Source organism: Chionomys nivalis, chromosome 25 (assembly GCF_950005125.1).
Source record: "Chionomys nivalis chromosome 25, mChiNiv1.1, whole genome shotgun sequence".
NCBI lineage: Eukaryota > Metazoa > Chordata > Mammalia > Rodentia > Cricetidae > Chionomys > Chionomys nivalis.
Genome location: NC_080110.1, coordinates 14,087,003 through 14,106,786, shown reverse-complemented (window position 1 = coordinate 14,106,786; position 19,784 = coordinate 14,087,003). Strand labels below are relative to the sequence as shown.

General features: G+C 45.2%; 1 protein-coding gene across 3 annotated transcripts in view; it reads right to left on the bottom strand.

The window, feature by feature from the left end:
* Kitlg (KIT ligand) overlaps positions 1-19,369 on the bottom strand; it is an 85,737-nt gene extending 66,368 nt beyond the window's left edge. For 2 of the 3 annotated variants that reach the window (XM_057758043.1, XM_057758045.1), the window contains exon 1: positions 19,053-19,157. In XM_057758043.1, coding sequence (XP_057614026.1) covers positions 19,053-19,073 — 21 coding nt within the window. In that variant the 5' untranslated portion in view covers positions 19,074-19,157. The other variant, XM_057758044.1, reaches the window with a different exon arrangement.
* Between the last annotated feature and the right edge of the window lie 415 nt (positions 19,370-19,784).

Genomic DNA, 19,784 nt, shown 5'->3' with positions numbered 1-19,784 from the left:
TTCCCAAAGCTTGAGATGACTCTTTCCTATTTGTCATCCCTCCAGAAGCAGACCAAAAAAAAAAAAAAAAAGACTCATAGAGTGGAATTTCTGTATGCCAGTCAATTTTTCACTTTGACTCAAGAACAACACTAGCTCCCCTTTCTTCAAGGTCACATGGAAGAGTGCTGATGCATCCCCATCACGTGACTTCTCATAAGAGACAAAGTGGCAAGCCAGACAACTCATGTTAATATCTCATCCCCCCCGCCACACACACAAAAAGGCTGCCTTATTGCCTATTTATGATAATGAGATGAGTAAGTGAGGCAAGCTCCCTTTTGAAGCTTTCCTATTCGACTTTTTTTAACCATGACACCTGGGAAATGTGCCTAGCAGTCTGTATAATAAGAATCTAAAGGATACCCCCAAAAGTCATGCATGTCAGAAATAAAAAGAAGTAGATATTATTTCTAGAATCTATCAACATAGCTGGTACCAGCAGACATCATTACTATTATTAAATGCTTGTTAGTTAGTTTGTTTGTTTGGAGAAACAGGGTCTCATTGTGTATCCCTGGTTGGCCTGGGACCCAGAGATGACCAGTCTCTGTTGCCATGGTGATAGGATTAAGGCATGTAGCACCACTGACATGGTCTGGGACCCAGAGATGACCAGTCTCTGTTGCCACAGTGATAGGATTTAAGGCATGTAACAATACTGACATGATTACATGTTCTTAAAGGTTCTGTACACATATTCTTTTTCTGACGTTCTGAAATTCATCCTTATGCGAAACTTGGGGAAGGTTACCAATTAATCTCAGTTTAGAAATGAGAAGAATAAGAACAACGGACTTCAAGAGTTCAAGTCCCCACACTAAGTCATGCTGGGAGAAGAAGAAAGCGAGTTTCTCTTAGGGACAGGAAAGAGGGTAAGTGGGTAAACCATCCCAGGGCAATCCTTTGGACTTCTCTTCAAAGCAGCTGCTTCGTTGAAGATTCAGAAAGAGAATGGAGCAAGAAATGTAAACAAGAGACTGTTTGGAAAGCAAAGAGACTCTCTCACCAGATGGCAGCGAGCGAGGATAGGATCGACTTCCTCAGGAAATGGAGAGAGGGACTTGGGAGCCGCATATCCAGCTAAATGAAATTAAGACGACATGCTTCAGCTGCTGCAGCATCAAGAGTGCCAAGTCTGTACTGACCTTCCCTCACACGGGCTTCAGTTTCCTTTGTTATCTCCTCCCCTCACTAATGGTCCCTCCTGGATGTCTGCTTGCAAACTGAGGCAAGAGCTGACCTTTGCCCTCAGTGAGAAAAGTATCAAAAACTTGCAAAGGGCTGGTACAACTTGTTTGTTTCTTTTCCTTTCTTTCTTTTTTTTTTTGACCTAGTTTTGGCCTTGAACTTGTAGCCATCCTCCTGCCTCAGACTCCTAAGTACTGGCATTGCAGCATATACCACCTATCCATCACTAAGACACTGCCCTCGGTGGCACACGCTATCTAAAAACACCCTTTCTTGTAAACCCTTCTCCAGAGAGCTTTACCCAAACCTGATGTAATCTCTCAACTGTGGGAATATTGTTCTGACAGACTCCTTAACCATATCTGCCTTTCATACCTAAATATCATCCAGAGGGATTCAATGAGAACTTCTCACACTGTTACAGTCCCAAATTAGCCTGTTCCATGCATCAAATGCGGTACATAGTCACAGCATCCTCTGCATGCCTATTGCACTGGCAACTTCGGGTACCTCCTATCTAGTCTAGAACACAGAGAAACGTTTGAAGGAAGCATGATGAATGTGGGTATCCCGGGGGAGGGGATTCATTTACCGTAACTGTCTTGCACAGTATTGCCACGAACAAGAAACTGGAAACAGATAAGACTTGATGACTAGCGGTTATAAAATGCTGAGTAACTTGCTCAACCTCTCTGAACCCATCCATATTCCTCTTCTGTACAAGGATTTGTCACATGGCCACTCTCACAGCTGTGGCAAATTAGGACGCAAAGTATGCAACCCGCTTAGCTCACAGTTAAGAATCTGGCAGACAAAATGAACGGTTTCAGTCCTAGAACCCCGACTGGCTCTTAATTCTTTCATATATCTAGAATTGGCTGCAACTGGTACTTGTCTTTCAAGCTATTGTGTGAGGTCCTGAGAGCACTGGTTCTTAACCTCTGAGTTGTGACCCCTTTGAGGGTTGAATGACCATCAAAAAAAAAACAATTATTTACATTAGGATTCATAAAAGGAGCAAAATAACAGTTATGAAGTAGCAACAAAAATAATTTTATGGTTGGGGTCTACCACAATGAGGAAACATCTCAAAGGGTTGCAACATTAGGAAGATTGAGATCCACTGTTTTAAAGAAAGGCAAGCGACTGCCCACTATATTCCAAAACCTCAACAGAATGATTATCATTTTTCTCTCTGAGCAAAATTATGTTTGAACGACATGTATGTTTATGCAGGGATTGCTGTGTGCAGGGTTTCATGTGTCCCCATTGACACTGATGCATTAATAGTAATAGACACATTTCTTCCTACTTTCCAACTTCCCCTCTCTGATGCCCACAATGTGTTGACTCAGGTCCTTAGGCATAAAATTGTTAATTGCCCAGATCTATGCCTAGACTACTAATGGTAGATGGTTTCCCTGGGACACCAGGCATGACTCACTAAAATCTTCGTTCAGGGCTGTTGAGACAGTCCAGCAAGTAAAGGGGCTTACTGCCACCTGATAGCATAAGTTCGATTCCCAGGACCCACATGGTGGAAAGAAAAATTCCAGTCTGGCAAGTTTTCCCCTCACCTCCATACATGCCATAGTATACACATGCTAAATAAAGGCAGTAAAATCTTTTTAAAAAAATAAAAACATAGTTCAGTTTAAAAATATCTTCACAAAGACTGTGGTAGTGTATTACTATAAGATAAAAAACTTAGTTTAGGGGCTGGAGAGATGGCTCAGAGGTTAAGAGCATTGCCTGCTCTTCCAAAGGTCCTGAGTTCAATTCCCAGCAACCACATGGTGGCTCATAACCATCTGTAATGGGGTCTGGTGCTCTCTTCTGGCCAGCAGGCATATACACAGACAGAATATTGTATATATAATAAATAAATAAATAAATAAATAAATATTAAAAAAAAAAAAAAAAAAAAAAAAAAAACTTAGTTTAGCCAAGTAAGTAAAAAAGAGAATTTCAAGTTATTATAAATGGTACTTGTGATATGACTCGTATGTGTGTGTGTGTGTTTGTGTGTGTATGTGTGAGGTGGGGGAAGAAGAGCAAATGGACCCCATGGATGACCCCTAGAGAAAGACTCCTCTGCATTAGACAAATGAGCCACGGGACCTTTAAGAACATTGGCTATGGCATGAATAAGAACATGTGATCTGGGTCCAGGGGTAGGTTGATCCCAATTTTTCTGAGAAACCGCCACACTGATTTCCAAAGTGGTTGCACAAGTTTGCAGTCCCACCAGCAATGGATGAGGGTACCCCTTTCTCCACAACCTCTCCAGCAAAGGCTATCCTTGGTGTTTTTGATTTTAGCCATTCTGACAGGTGTAAGATGATATCTCAAAGTTGTTTTGATTTGCATTTCTCTGATCGCTAAGGAGGTTGAGCATGACCTTAAGTATCTTTTGGCCATTTTAACTTCTTCTGTTGAGAATTCTCTGTTCAGTTCAGTGCCCCATTTTTTAATTGGGTTAATTATCCTTTTAAAGTCTAGTTTCTTGAGTTCTTTATATATTTTGGAGATCAGACCTTTGTCTGTTGCGGGGTTGGTGAAGATCTTCTCCCAGTCAGTAGGCTGCCTTTTTGTCTTAATGACAGTGTCCTTTGCTTTACAGAAGCTTCTCAGTTTCAGGAGGTCCCATTTATTCAATGTTGTCCTTAATGTCTGTGCTGCTGGGGTTATACATAGGAAGCGATCTCCAGTGCCCATATGTTGTAGGGTACTTCCCATTTTCTCTTCTATCAGGTTCAGTGTGTTCAGATTGATATTGAGGTCTTTGATCCATTTGGACTTGAGTTTTGTGCATGGTGATAGCTGGCTTTGTGGGAGCTTAGCCTGTTTTGATGCTCACCTTCCTGGGCCTGGATGGAAGTGGGAGGACCTTGGTCTTCCTGTAGGGCAGGGAATTTGGACTGCTCTTCAGTAGCGAGAGGGAGGGGGAATGGACTGGGGGGAGGAGAAGAGGAGTGGGGATAGGGGAGGGGAGAGGGGGGAGGGGGCAATGTGTGGGAGGAGGGGAGGGAAATGGGAAACGGGGAGCAGTTGGAAATTTTAATTAAAAAAGAATAAAAAAAAATATATAATAAAAAAAAAAAAAAAAAGAACATGTGATCTGTCATAATTAGAAGATTAGAAGATGGTGAAGTGAAATTTTTAATATTAATTGGGGTGTGGTAGAGATAAGCCACAGCCAAACCACAGAGGACCTTGCATAGTGTGCTGTGCAGGCTTGGATTTGATCCTGGACCTTGAATAGTGTGTTACGGGCTTGGGTTTTACCCTGGTACTACAGAGACCGGTGGAAGACGGTAGCCAGGTTAGTCATAGGTTAGCCTTGCCTTGACACCCCTGCACAGTGTGCACTGCAGAGAACCTCTAAGATTCTAGAACCCACTACTCATTTTGCCAATACTGAAATGGATGTCTTCTCTGTGACAGACTACAGGCCAATGCCAGACACTTGAGTTTGTGAAGGGAGCTTCTTGTGCTGCCTTACAAGTTCTTATTCTGCTTCTCCTTCAAAAACTAGGACAACCCAGACCCTTGGGGAAAGGTGGACACTTCAGCTCTTTTAAAATCTAACTCTGCTCCTAAGCCCTTTATATGTGTAGTCAGTGTATCTTTCTTGTTCTCTTCCTTAAAGGGAAGACATCGCAAGTGGACTACCTACCACCACCACCCACCACCACCACCACCACCAATAGCAACACGTACCAAGATCCACTCCCACCACCCACCCTTACCATCCACCACCACCACCACCTGACATTCACCACCAAGACCCACCAACATCCACCACCAACACCCACCAACAGCACCCACCAATATCCACCAACAACAATACCCACCAACATCCACTACCACCACCAACATCCACCACCAACACCACCACCCACCAACACCAACACCCACCAACATCCACTACTATCACCAACACCCACCAACAATACTTATCAACATCCACCACCACCACCACTTCCCACCAACATCCACCACCACTACCACCACCCACCAACATCCACTACCACCACAAATACCCACCACCAACACCCATCAACATCTACCACCATCCACCACTCACAACCACCACCACTATCCACCATTACCACCACCAACACCCATCAACATCCACCACCACCACCCATTAACATCCACAATGATCAACAACAACACCCAAGCCCCCATCACTACCCTCACTACCCACTCACCGCCACTACACCTACCACCCCACCAACATCATCCACAAGAGATTTTCCATCTGTTTTCCCTCAGTTGGAATTTTGTGTCAGACCCTCCTCTGCAATGAGCACACTCTGACTTTACATTTGTGGCTTGGTGAGTTTAGGCAGAGACATCACAAGTCTGCAATCAACGATTCAGGCAAGAAACTCTTAGAAGCAACTGTGAGGTTGGAAGAGATGAGAGAGGGAACAGGAGCTGTTTTCTCTCTTTCACGAGGGCTTTGAACAAGTCAGCACACCATCAAAGAAACCTAACAATTTAATGTTCTGTCAGTGAAAGGGATGCTTGTTTACCTGAAAGAACGGACTGATAAAAGAAACGTGTGTCTGCCTTGACGGATACAAAACTCACTCCAAGATCAACCTGCACAATTAAACACTGGCAAGAGGCTTGGGGTTTCCTTTAATTGTACAACATGTGCTTAGCATGTGTGAGGCCTTAGGTACAATCACCAGCACCAGAAAGAGGAAAGAAAGAAAGAAAGAAAGAAATCACTGAAAAGAAACAGAACATGAATTTATAAGGGAGATGTTTGAAACCATGTCTCCTACATTTATTAAAGAAACACTTCAAAAATTAAACAACAAAAAAGTTAACACTTTAAAAATTAAACAAAATTAAAGGCATGTGGTGGTGGTACATGCCTTTAATCCCAGCTCTCAGGAGGCAGAGGCAGGTGGATTCTCTGTGAGTTCAAGGCCAGCCTGGTCTACAAGAACCAGATCCAAGACAGCTAGGACTGTTACACAGAGAAACCCTGTCTCGAAAACTAATAATAATAATGATAATAATAATAATTAAACAACAATATTGCACTCCAAAAAAAAAAAACCCATTTAACTGATAGCAAGCAGTATTTCTCTAGGTTCCTGGTACCCAGTTCCTAACCCTTTACATACTTAGTCATTCAATGATGGGAATCACCTTAAAAATTAGACTCTAGCCTCATTTTACAAAGGAGAGAAAATCTAAAGATTAGAAAAACAGAGTGCATCAAAATCTCCCAACTTGAAGAGCAGCCTCTGTGACCAAAAGAAAAAAAAAAGGTTAAGGCCCATGTTGAAAGACGTTAATAAAAAGACATTTAGAAAGCTTGAAATTTTCCCCCTCCCTCTAGGCTCGAGATAACAGGACTTTTGCCCCAGAATAGGAGAAGACATTCTATAGAGTGCTACCTCACTCATCGCCGCCTCTCCGCTCTCGACAACCTGTGTCAGCATCCATACAATCACCCACGCTCCTGCCAGGCTGTTTGCAGCGACACAGCCCACATTTCATATTGCCCACAATCTTGCTTTTCAATGAGACCGGCTTCTAAATTATCACAGCCGACCTACCCATGGAATACACTGACAGAGTAGGCAGACAATGTACTTACTTCCTCACAGAGAAAGGCCCCTAAGTTAGACAACTTCCCTGAATACCTCATTTAATCCTGTGCTCTAACTGTAAATTACTTGCATCATCCTTCATCCAGATCAGTGGTTCTCAATCTATGGGTGGTGACCTCTTTGGGGGAGAGGGGGTTGAACGATCCTTCCAGAGGGGTCACCTAAGACCATCTGCATATCAGATATTTACATTACGATTCATAACTAGCAAAATTACAGTTATAAAAAAGCAATGAAAATAATTTTATGGTGGTGGTGGGGATCACCACAACAGGAAGAACTGTATTAGAGGGTCGCAGCACTAGGGAAGCTGAGAACTGCTGAGCTAGATGAAACTGTGAGGCCTGGAGAAAGAAAATCATTATGATGGTCTAAGTGATTGACAGGTTAAGATAAAAGCCTCATTCAGACTCTAAATCTCACTCACGTGCTTCTGGAATATGCAGTTTATCAGTCGACACTACAATACAGAATTTGCCCACTAACAATACAGTAGGAAACGCATGAACTCTGAAAGATTTCTTTCTATTTGCACATTTGTAGCTAGGGAGGGAACTAGGGCCCTTCACAGACTAGGCTAGCCCTCTACCACTGAGTTCTATGCCCTCAGCTCTGCAAAAATGCTCATCATACAATTCCAAGAAGGTTCATCACATACATGTTAGTCCTAAATTTAAAGGGGAGGTTGGGTGGAGAAGGAAGGAACAAGGGAAGGGGAGGGGGAGAAAAAACAAACAAGGGGGGGGGGAAGAAAGGGAAGCTACAAAGTCTCATCACTCTGTTTTTGCTAAGGTTACAGAAAGGTTAAACCAAGTTAAATACATTGCCCAAGACCCCACAGAACCTGGAGTCAGAGCCAGAGGGAAACCCCAGGTGCTCTAACACAAAAGCCACACTGTTTCTCCCTCCCCTCAACGAGTAGGTGGATTTCTTCAGATGCTAAAACCGACATCTCTCCGATAAAAAAAAAAAAATGGCAAGGAAGAACACCCTGAATCAAAATGAGAAAAGGTTAATATTGAGCCCCCCCCCCCCAGTTTTCAGTTTTCGGCGCTGGGCTTATGTATGTGGACTTCGGATACAGGCCCCCCCCTCCCCTGCACTACTGAGCTCTGTGACCTTGGGCACGTGACAGAAAAGGAACTTTGTTCTCAGTAAACTCTCTTGAGACTGGATAAAAGCTTCTAATCTTCCGTGGCTTGACAGTTGATTTCGTTAGGAAATGAGCCATCACTACAGATGGACACTCCGTTCCCATTTTCTTCATGCTAACGTAACTTCCCAGGGTGTTTGTTTATGCAGTATTTCCTTTTTACCCGGCGCTGGCCCATGTTCTTTCTGCGGGCTACTTCTTTTATTCATAGTCTCCTTTGAGAAAATGTACGTTCACCTTCTTTGACAAATGGAGAAACTGAGGCAGGGGGTTTATATGAAAAAGAGCAGCCCATCTGCCACAATCTATTCTGCTGAGCCTCTGCTCAGCCTGCCCTACACTACAAAGTAATTAGTTACATGGTGATACTGTTGCTAAGGATGCTAAAAACAACTGTCTGTAAAAAAGTTATCACTTCAGGCATAGCGTTTGCTACCCAAGCATGAGGTCCCGAGTTCAGATCCTCACATAAAAAGCCAGGCGCAGTGCTGCAGGCCCATAATCCTGGTGCTAGGTTTTAAATCTCTTAAATGAATTGTATTGGGGTCTTTGCTGAATAAGCAAGGAATTCTAAGGTAAAGAACACAATACAAACAAAAATATAGACTTAAAACCCAGACATAATCATAAAGGCATTTCAGCGAAAGTTTCCTTATCTGATTGTGGCCATTTAAGATTGTCTTTAAAAAACAAATAGTATGGAAATAGAGTCAGAGCAAATTGATAAATGTAAGCTCTATAGCGCCCCTCTCTCTTTGCTGAGTTATCTAGAAGCATAATTTAAAGACATTTAAAAATTTGCTCTTTGCCTTTCAAGTACTATTTTATTCGAAAAATGCCAAACCCATCCAGTTAAATGGTGTGCAATGGGCCTCTCCCACAGCAGTCCGGAGGCCTGGGTATCGAGCTCCCATTGGAGAGTCCCGGAAATGGGGGGCTGGAGAGCTGCCCATGAAGGCCAGAATCCCTGACTCGCAGGCCCTGTTCAAACACAACCATTGACACCCGTGGACGGCACTGAGGCGCTGGCATCAAAGCAGATTTTCCACTTAACCGGAAACTTTGGCTCAACTTTGCTCTCGGGTTCCCTGGTTCAAAAAGACATGGGGGACTGGGGGACGAGGAGGAGGAGGGGAGGAAGAGGAGGGGGGGGTTGTAGGAGGAGAAGGCAGCAACAGCAGCCACTCCAACCTTACACATTACCTTTGTTTCCATGGCTGTGGAGTAAAGAAATTGAGATGATCAACTTTTAAGGTAATAAAGGTTCCTTTGACCTTGGAGTTTCCCAGACTGTAGCACGCAGCCATGTGGTCTTGTTGCTTTGAGCCTGCACATCATGGTGGCGTGGTGGCATGGCTGAGGCCTGTTCTCTTTATGGTTGCCAGAAAGCAAAAGGAGGAAGGAAAATGGGGACTCGGGGGCTCCAATGCTCCCTTCAAGAGCATGCACTAAATGATAAGGTCCTCCCTCTGAAGACTCTGCCACTTGCCAACAGCCAACAGCACTACAGGTGGGGACCCAGCCTTCAGCACCTTGCCAAGGGGGAGCACAGCAGTAGAGCACAGGTGGCGTCTCTGAGCTTGTGTGTCAACATGGGTGTGTGACATCTCAGTGATTAAGAGGGATGGAGTCTTTAGAATTTAATAGGTGTGGCTTCCGGTTCTAAACCCCTGGACTTCCTAGCATTCTTTCCCCCTGCTAATCCCAGGCAAATATTCTGAATCTTTCTGAACTTTGTTTATTTAATAAAACTCAGGATTGGCAAAAGGCAGGGTGGCGGGGGTGGAGGGGGGGGATAGTCCTCAAGTCATTGTATTATGTACTTCAAAACATTTTTGCTTGGAAATCTTATGCAGTTTGTGGCTCAGTGTCTCCTTCCTGGCAAGTTCAACATATACTAACTTAATAACTAGTCTTACTAGCCTTACCTAATGAACTTCCTTTCACTTCTTAGGCAGCTACTCCTCTTGGTACCTTTCACAGACGCGGTGAAGTGCCAGTCACCAGGACATCGGATAGTCTATCATTTGATTATCCCCATGGATATGCCTACCTTGTAGTTACTTCTGTCCACTGGAATATGGGGATAGTAAAATACAGAGAGAAAAAAAACCTAGAGGGTCACAAAGCCAACAAGTAATAAAAACAAAGATAAGTCTTGCCCTCAGCTCTTGTCACTTGGGTGGACTCCAGTAACAGAGGACATGGTCCTTACTAATAAATGAATTGCCTACTCACTGAAAATTATGCCTATAAATGGTGGCCAAACTAGCCTCTAGAGTTATATATGTATGAAACGAGTAATATTATTTTTTAATTTAGCACTTAAAAAGGGAAAAGTTTGTGTAAACAATTGTACCAAGAGTCAACAACCCAAAGCAGACACACATTCATTTCACTGTGCGTTGATTGAGCATCCACCATGAGCCCCTGTGCTAGGCAACAGTAGCTATGACTTTCCATCCAAATGCTCTCCCTGGCAGCTGTTGGCGCTATCTGAATCACTTTTGCTTTCTAGTCAGGGTTCCTGTAAACAGAATCTGTATCTCCACAAACTGAAGAAGTCCCACGAATGTGCTTGCTGAGTCACACTGCATCCCTCAGGGTGACAACAGTGGCAACATTGCAAATTCAAGGAGGAAATGCCTGTGTCAGCTTCCTCGTCTGCATAAGGAATGACATCTACCTCCCAGAAGAAAAGCTAAGTGAGTTGATTATGGAACTACCTTCTACGAAGCACCGTTTTGCCACATTTTATTACCAAAATGGTTAAATTTTGTAAAATGATGGTGAGAACTTTAAAATGGCTTCATATTTCAATACTTTACATGGATTATAGCAAATTTATATCCTTCAAATTGACTTATTTATTTGGGGACATGTGCACAGAAATGTTAACAGTAAGTGGCCAAGTCAACTTTATACTGAAAAGTCTGTTATTTAAAATGTTGAAGTATATTATGGACTTAGAAAGAGCCCTCTGATAGTGAATGGTAGATTTCAAAACTAGCTGTAAGTAAGTACTAGAAACTATTTCTGAATTTTTTTTTTTTGTTTTTTGTTTGTTTGTTTTTTTTTTTTTGGTTTTTCGAGACAAGGTTTCTCTGTAGCTTTGGTGCCTGTCCTGGAACTAGCTCTTGTAGACCAGGCTGGCCTCGAACTCACAGAGATCCACCTGCCTCTGCCTCCCGAGTGCTGGGATTAAAAAGGCGTGCGCCACCACCGCCCGGCTCTAGTTCTGAATTTTTTAATTAAAATTCTTCACAGTGAAATGTGCGTTTACTTGTAATAAAACCTTGCATCTTAGTAAATTACCAGACATAATTCTAAAAGCAGAAAAGAGGTTTCTACTGTTTTCTAAGTAGAGTTAGGGCACAGATTACTGTGGCTTTTAAACATTATAGCATATGCAAAAGGTTTGGTGGGCAGTGGTGGCACATGCCTTTAATCCCAGCACTCGGGAGGCAGAGACAGGAGGATCTTTGTGAGTTCGAGGCCAGCCTGGTCTACAAGAGCTAGTGCCAGGACAGGCTCCAAAGCTACAGAGAAACCCTGTCTCGAAAAACAAAATCAAACAAACAAACAAAAAGGTTTAAAACACTCTTCTGGGGAGGGCTTAAATTTTTTTTTTTTAAAAAAAGCCAATTTCTAATTTGTTACAAAAATAAAAAACTATGCGAATTGTATTTCTACACAAAATTAACTTCACCTTGATATTAAAAGCTTCACATTAATTCTCGCCTTTCCACTGTTCATGAACCTTGCTAGCCCCTTGATGACTCTGCAGCTTAGCCTCTATGTGGACCACCTGGAAACAACAGGCACCTATGCTTCCTCTGTGAAGCTGCAACTTCCAAGGGGAGAGACCTGTGTGGCGCTCCACCGAGCAGGATGCACCAAAAAGGTCTCCAGTGAGACCTGCCGAGCACAAGCTGTTGACTAGTGTCCCGGATCCAGACGGAAGCAGCCACAGAGGTTTGCATTGGTGATGAAAACGGGGAAGGCCTCGTGTGTTTATCATTTCCTAAGCGCTAAAGTGTGAGTGTATATAGAAGCCTAAATAATGGCCTGGCGCAGGACTCCTGGGCTTTGTTTTGCAATCCCTTGGGCTTGGTTTTCTAGATCATGGTATAAACTATTTTCTATGCACACATCTCTACTCTCCCTTCCCAGGACTCATCCTGCTGCACTTCAGCAGCGACTTGAGTTTTAACTGCATAACACACAGTACTCACACAAGACAGCTCCCCAGGAGGGAGCAAGGCCTTTAGAACAAAACAGCACATTTTCTCTATTAACTCTGTTATTTGAAACCCAGGAATTGGTGTGTTTTCATAAGGTGGTTGTTGGGGGGCGGGGAGAGGACACCCCGGAATACAGTAGAAAGCTCACCACAGTAGAGTATCTAGGGATCCGTCACAAGTCATCCACCACTAAATAGTTCTGCCTGTCGACAGCGATCTCGTCTATGTGCACTCAAAGACACACAAGCCAGTGATGAGCTGTGATTCACCCAGGAGTTTAGTAAGCACACTAAGATGGAAAAGGTCATTTGCTTCAAAGAGTCCATGTATATCAAGGTGAAAAAGAATTTCTAAGCACCCATGGGGCTTTTGTTCCTAGGATGAACTTCTGGTGGCAACACGATTATATGTGTGCAAAGAAAAGCCCCTGACTGCCCCTCCTCCCCCCTCCCGGCCAGGCTGTGCTCTTCTTCCCTCCAGGGTTTACACAGGAACATAGTTACACAGTAGAGATGCCCTTTTGCAAAGATGACCCAGGCTTGCTTTTGTAAGCGGGGGACTGTGGATGGATGGGTTTCTCTGTGCTCTTTTCACGCCCTCTTTCGCGGTCACCCTAGTGAGCAAAGGCATTCTTTGCAAGGCAACGAGGAGATGTTTCAGCTGCCATCTGTGTGCGGAGAACGCACACACAAAGGCCACCTAATCACGCCCCTCCCGACAAAACGGGGCTCTAATCCACAGCCCTCAAGAGAGCCAAGTGGCGCCAACAGCTACAGGTGCAGCGTCAAGTGTGAACCGGGCATCTCGATAACCAAAGGACGGCTATTGCTATCTTTGTTTTTCAATTGTCTGGAGTATTGCCTCGGTTGTGAACTTTCTTTTTAATAGGCAACTCATTACTCTCTGGCAACACTCAGACTTGAGCATTGTAGCCATGGCCAAGCACAGTTTTTCAGAGGAATCTCTAGTCTCTTGGCAGCAGGACGGTCCAGCTGACTTTTAAATATTCTGATGTCCACAAGGAGAACCGCGGCTTCTGACATCTAAAGAAAATCCGTTGCCGGCTACGCGTCCTGTATCTAGTATTAGCCAAGGAAGTGAGGTGGACGGGGATTGCTCTAGAGGCACTCGGGACCCTGGTAAATGATGAGGCAAGCATGGACTTGGCAAACATCACTACAGAGCTAGCCTTCCCCCAAGCCTCCCTGCTCTGTCCATTCCTATGGCCGCAGCTGCTGCCTCTCACCTCCATTGTCTTCTCAGTATTAACTCATGGATGCTACTCAGGGATGCGGAGACTCAGTGACTTGTCCAAAGTCACATACCTAGAGACAGATGAAAGCACACAGCCCTTCCTCTGGTTCTCTCTACTTATGCTTTCTGCCACATCACCAGGTTTGTCTTTCTGCTTTCACCCCCATACAGATGTTGGAGCCTGGCAGGAAGACACAAGGAAGCATGACCTCGAAAAAGGACTTCGTGGGACTGTCTGACTATTTAGGAGTCTTCCTCACTCAGAGAACTGAGAACACTAGAAGAGAGTGGAAGTCTTCTTCAATTAGAAATATCATTCTTGTTTTAGAGAAATAACAAGTGGTAGGTGAGATTCCTAAAGATTAAACCTTAATGTCTCCCCATAATGCACTTCATTCGCACTGAAGCAATGGCCACAAAAATCTCAGAAGTAAAAAGAAAGCTCCTGCGCCATCTGGTTCAAATTTCTCTCTTAGAAGGATTTTTAGAAGAGAAAGGTTTTTAGAAGAAAAGGCACAGAGAAGTAGCCAGCCCTACTCTCCCATCTTTCCGATGAGGAAACAGGTTCGGAGGGGTCCAAATGATTTCCCAAAGTCACACAACTCGATATCCAGGTTATAAAAAGAACACAGGGCCTGGAGAGATAGATGGCTCAGCAGAATAGAGCACTGGCTGCTCTTCAAAAGGACCCAGGTTCAATTCCCAGCACCCACATGGCAGCGCACAACTGTCCGTAACTCCAGTTCTAGGGGATCTGACACCCTCACACACCTACATGCAGGCAAGACACCAATGTGCATATAAAGAAATTAAAAAGAAATTAAAAGAAATTTTAAAAAGAAAAGAACATCAGAGTCCCCTAATAGCCAAGGCAGTGAGCTAGTCTAGAAGCAACCAGCAAAATACAGCCCAAGGGCACAGGCAACACAACAGTCTTCCCTCGGATGACACACATCATACTTTTTTTGGGGAAAAAAAAGAACCAGGAGGCCTAATTATATGAAAAGTGCCCCACCTTCTTTTGTTTCTGGATAGACAGAAATAGGTAGGGAAGGATAATGATAATGCCAGCTCTAGCCCCAGTAAACAGTGCTTCGGTATGCCCATAATTAAGCCAAAAGGCAGCAGCAGAAAGCAGCAGGGCAGGAGCCAACGGTTTCCATGAAGCAGAGACACAACAGCCCTGAGTGCCGGGCACAGCTACTGTTCAAGCATCCCATCTGGGTTGTTCTCTCTCACCACAGGGGTGACTAAGACCAAAGGCAGAATTGCGCCAGCTGCTACGGATTCACTTACTTGAACAGATAACAGATCTCTACTCAGTGTCTTACCCTGATTTACAGATGGCAACATCGCAGAAGTTGAGAAAATGGGAGGGGGGTCCCCAAACTCACAGAATGGGGGGAAATATCACCAGCTGTTGCCTGGTAAGGAGGGGATGAATGTACATCCTCGCTGAGAAGAGCAATGACAATACACAGATAGGAAGCTGACCTTAGTCTTCAGGACGATAGGCCCTCAGACCCAATGATGAACTTGGCACAAGTACATAAATTGAAGAGTAAATCAAAGGGACACGTGTCCCCAACACTTCTGGGTCCCACTCTAGTTCTCTCCTTTACTTTTGACTTGAAAAAAAACTTGAGAGAGTTTCCCATCCATTGGCAGGTCCACACACCATCCTGGAGTCCCAGCCTTCCTAGTTTGGCCTGTGCTAAGGACAACTGACAATCAGCTGTCAGCTTGTAATGAAGGCCAGGAGCTGAATTAAAGGATCCGGATTTAGAAAAGCTGGCTCTCTGCTTTGCTCCTCAGAGGTCATTTTCCTCTGGCTTTTAAATTGGCGGGAAGGCAATTCCCTTCAGACAGTAGTTAGAGTAAGCTACTGTTCGGGGACAGTGACTGTCCATCCCCTTTAGCCCCATCAGCCACCATCTGAGAAACATCTTCATAACTATTTCACTAACATCACACAGATTACAAAACGGAAATCCCAAGATGCCTTTTGCCTCATTTGTCTCCAGAGTGGTAAAACAGGAATTGAAGCCTAAGTCTCTCACAGGCTAAGCCTAGAGTCCTCCCCTTAACACGTGTTTGAGGTGCTCCACCAACTGGGAGACAGAGGAAAGGGAACATAAAAAAAAAACTTCCAACCCTGAAAGAGGAGCTATTTTGGCAGGGATTTCATTTTCAACCTTACTTAAGGTGGCAGTGAGATTCCGCACACCTGTCAGCAAAGAGCAAACGCTCACTCAGAATTCGCTATCTTCACATCAGCAGTTAGGGACATAAATAAAATTTAGCAATTTTAATTGGTTTGGCACCGACTTTCAGATTCCCATATGGTTATTTTCCCTGTTTTATGTTAAATGTAATCGACTTCGCACTTGAGCCTCAAAGTCTTGGCAGAACGTATCAATTAAAAGCTGCATGAATTAGGACTACTGGAAGCACACACTGCAAACTGAGTGACTGCAGGGACGAGATTTTAAAATGCTCTTTTCACAAACACGTTCATGTTCTATATTGTAACTGCCATTGTCACCCACGTGACAAATGTCTCATACACAGAAAGAGGGTATTTCTCTAGTGTCGTAAAAGCTAACATCCTATGTGTTGCTTCCTTGGGAGCTTCAGTATTCTATCCCTAAAATAGACCTTTCCTCATTGTTTTCAAGACAGACCTTTCCTGTCTCAGGATTCCTGACATCCACAGCACCCACAACTATGGAAACCTGTAGGGGACTAAAATGTAAGCACAACAGACAAAAGCATGAACGCAGCAAGCTGACCATACCACTGGCCTTGCAATATGCCCTCTCAATTGTAATGCATCGTGTTAGGGTCCCGCGTTTTTAAAAATAGCTGCTTATTGAGAGCGATACAGTGTCTAAGCCAGAGTCACAGTTTTCTTTAGATACCGTAAATTCATGCACTACGAGAGGGGGATAAAACAAACACAAAGAGAAACTTCAAAAATACAAAAGACCTTCCTCATTGCAGATTTAAGACATAATTTATTGTCCTGGTTGCTCAGCATGACGCTGTGTGTACTTATTTTCCAAATACTGAAGTCTATCACTGGTACTAAGTAAATCTAAGGGTCATCCATCAAGCCCCAAGTGGCTGCTGATGGAATTTTCACACTTATTTAGTTTGACTGAAGGCTCAAAATGCCTGGTGTCCGCACGATTCTTGCCAAGCTATATAACTTAGATTGAAATCCTTTAAAGGGTTATGATTAAATTCTTTTATCACTTATTGGGTAACGAGAACATACGGAACAAGGGGGCTAGAAGGGAAGTTGTTATTGTTCCTGTATTGACCGTAGAGTATTTAATAGATTTTCCTTCCAGGCAAAGATAACATCTAAAATTAAAAAGAAGAAGAAAAGCCTGGCTTTCTCTTAGTGTCCAGTTCCCTGTACCATGCCCTACACAGGCACAGCTGTGCAGAAAATTTCCTTGCCACTCTTGGATTAGGAGACTTGACAACCGTAAAGAGAATCTAATCCCTTCCTTCATTGCCGTGGATTATTTTATTGATTTTGTGCTTTTTATTTTCCAGTGTCCAATTTTTTAGGAAGAAGAATGTGAATGGCTAGAAGTATCCTTAAAGGAAACCTTGAAGGCCATTAGAGGGGAGACAATGACCGCCTTCATTCAGTGAGAGCACTCCCCTCTTTCTGCCTACAAACCCTTCAGCAGCGGCAAGTTCCCCCCTAAGGGCCTGCACTTTAACTTGGTTTCGAACTGGTCACATTTCTAAAATACTTAAGTCATCTCAAATGTCTCTGGTCGGCAGCACTGAGTCACCCTTGTCACCGGCCACAGCCTTTCAGGCTGGATCTACCTCTTTCTGGTTTTCAATGGAATTATTCCATGTAATCCTATTTACACAGCCATTTCATCAAAGCGAGAAAGGCGATTACAGAGCTCTCGCACTTGTTTTGCAAAGAGGGTGCAAGGATCATCAATCCTACTGACTCTCAAAGTGACTCCATAGCCCATTGCTGGGCTTTGGCGTGTTGGACATTAACCTTGTCTGTCTCCTGTTTTCTTGTTTAAATAAGAAGGTTGGGGCTCTCTTCCGGAACCAGAAGCTGCTCCACTCTGAGCTGCCACCATTATTCATGTAAGCAGATGCTCTTATAAGAAAAGAAATTGGTACCCCACCCTTGTTTATTATTCCACAAAGCAGAAGGCACGTACACACCAAGCAAACACAGCAAAACTTTTCTTTGTTGCAGGAATCATTCACATCCCCATCTCAGAAGCACACTATGGTGATCTCAGGTGTGCTGCCTTGGGTAAAAACTAACCTGCATGCAGGGGCCGATACCTGCCATTCATTTCTCTTCTCCCCCCCGCCCCTCCCAACCTCACTGACTCAGGGAGAGTGTTCTAGGGAAAACACCTCCAGTATGCCAAGCCATGCTCCCTTCCCTGTCCCTTTCCAAGCCCAGGATAGGTGCTTTATTCTTGCTGTTTCCTAATGGGTCCGTCTCCAAGCCTAGCTATCTATTTAAATTAAGACGTCATATGAGTAATTTAATTAATTACTCGCAACACACCGACGCCCTGATCAATGCAGCAGATGAGTACAAACCCTCAAATCTCATTCCCTTCCATACATTTCAGAAACTGCAATCACCCACAGAAGGGGGGGGGGCGTGAAAGAGCTGCTTTACCCAACCTGCTGCAGCTAACAGAACAAATCAGAAAGGAAGAACCCTGAAGAGGTAGCAACCGCCGAGGGTAAAAAGAACCACAGACAGGAATACTACAGTAGCTCTTTCTAACCCGGAGCTAGATCTGTGCGTCAACGAAGAAAAGGCATAATTGGACCCCCGGGCAATGTTTTATGCATAAAGCGCAATTTAGCGACCCTGGGCATTATCTCAATAACTATCCTTAGGAGGTGCACATTTAGAAAAAGAAAGGAAAAGAAAGAAAGAAAAAAGAACTTTTACTGTTTTGTAATGGAAGAGGGCTTCATGCAGTGTGGAAGTACTACAACTCCATCTAGAGCTTTCTGAAGGGCCCACCCAAAGCTGTGAACCCGGCCGACTTCCAGGCTGCCAAGTTTTCCCCGCCTGCTGGGCAGGTTCTACACCCCGCCTGGCGCTGCCGCCTAGGAGCTCAGGGTTGGCTTCACTCCAGTGGCTGCACCCGCGTCCGCACCGCGTCCCGCGCCCACCTGGGGACTGCATAGATAAATCTGACTGCGAGAGCGAGCGAGGGTGGCGCGTGGGAAGCTGTTTCATAATCTCCCCGAATCCGCGGGGAAAGACCTCCCGTGCTAAAACAGCCTTCCCTGTAAGAAGTCGAACTCCCAGGCCAAAGAGCGAAGCCAGCATCTGCGGCTTGCGACTGACAGCTCCAAACTTCGCTGCTGCGGCTGCAAACTTGCCACGATCTCCCTCTCACCCTTGGCGCTCCCCAGCTCCCGGGCTTACCCCCAACCCCCGCAGCGGGGAGGCTCGGGCTCGCACACCACGCCTGCCTCCCCCGCACCTTCCTGGCTCACCCGACGGGCGCAGCCCCTCATGGCCCGGCTGCCGGTCCCAGGGCACGCTGGGCTCCCCAGGGCTCCGGGCGCGATTTTCTTGGAAAGGCTTCGAGCACCTCCCGGGCGTGCCCTACTCACTTGTGTCTTCTTCATAAGGAAAGGCAGCGCTGCGATCCAGCCCAGGCAGCGGTGTGGCGACTCCGTTTAGCTGTTCTGGTGCTCCAGCATATTGCACGAGCAGCGGCTGCAGATAGTCCCAGCATTGGGTAGCCCAAGCGCAGCGCCCTATCCTCGGCCGTTGCTTTCCCGCGACACTCCCGGTCCCGGCGACGGACAGCAAATGAAGCCCGGACTGCTGAGCCGCCGGCGCTTTTTATATACAGCTCCCTCCCGCCCGCCCGCCCGCTCGCTTCGGACACGCCTCCTTCTCTTCCGGAGCCTCGGGGAGCCGAGTAGCTCGCTCTGGAGGGCGGGGATCGTCCCAGAGGTTCGACCGCTTCGGCCTCGTCTGTCCGTTCCCCGCCTGGGTCCTGGCCAGAGTCCACTGGGGCGCGGGGCGTCTCAGTGGACTCAATCGAGCAACCTGCAGCAGTCGCCCGCGCAGCGTGACCCAGCTCTGCAGCAGGCTCACCTCGCACCGCTTGGGGACTGCGGTTCCACCCGGTGCTCCGGAGAGGGTCTCAGCTCAGTCTAATACGGTGAAGTGGCGCCTCGCGACAGACTTCACCTGGTTCTGAGCAAAGACTTTTC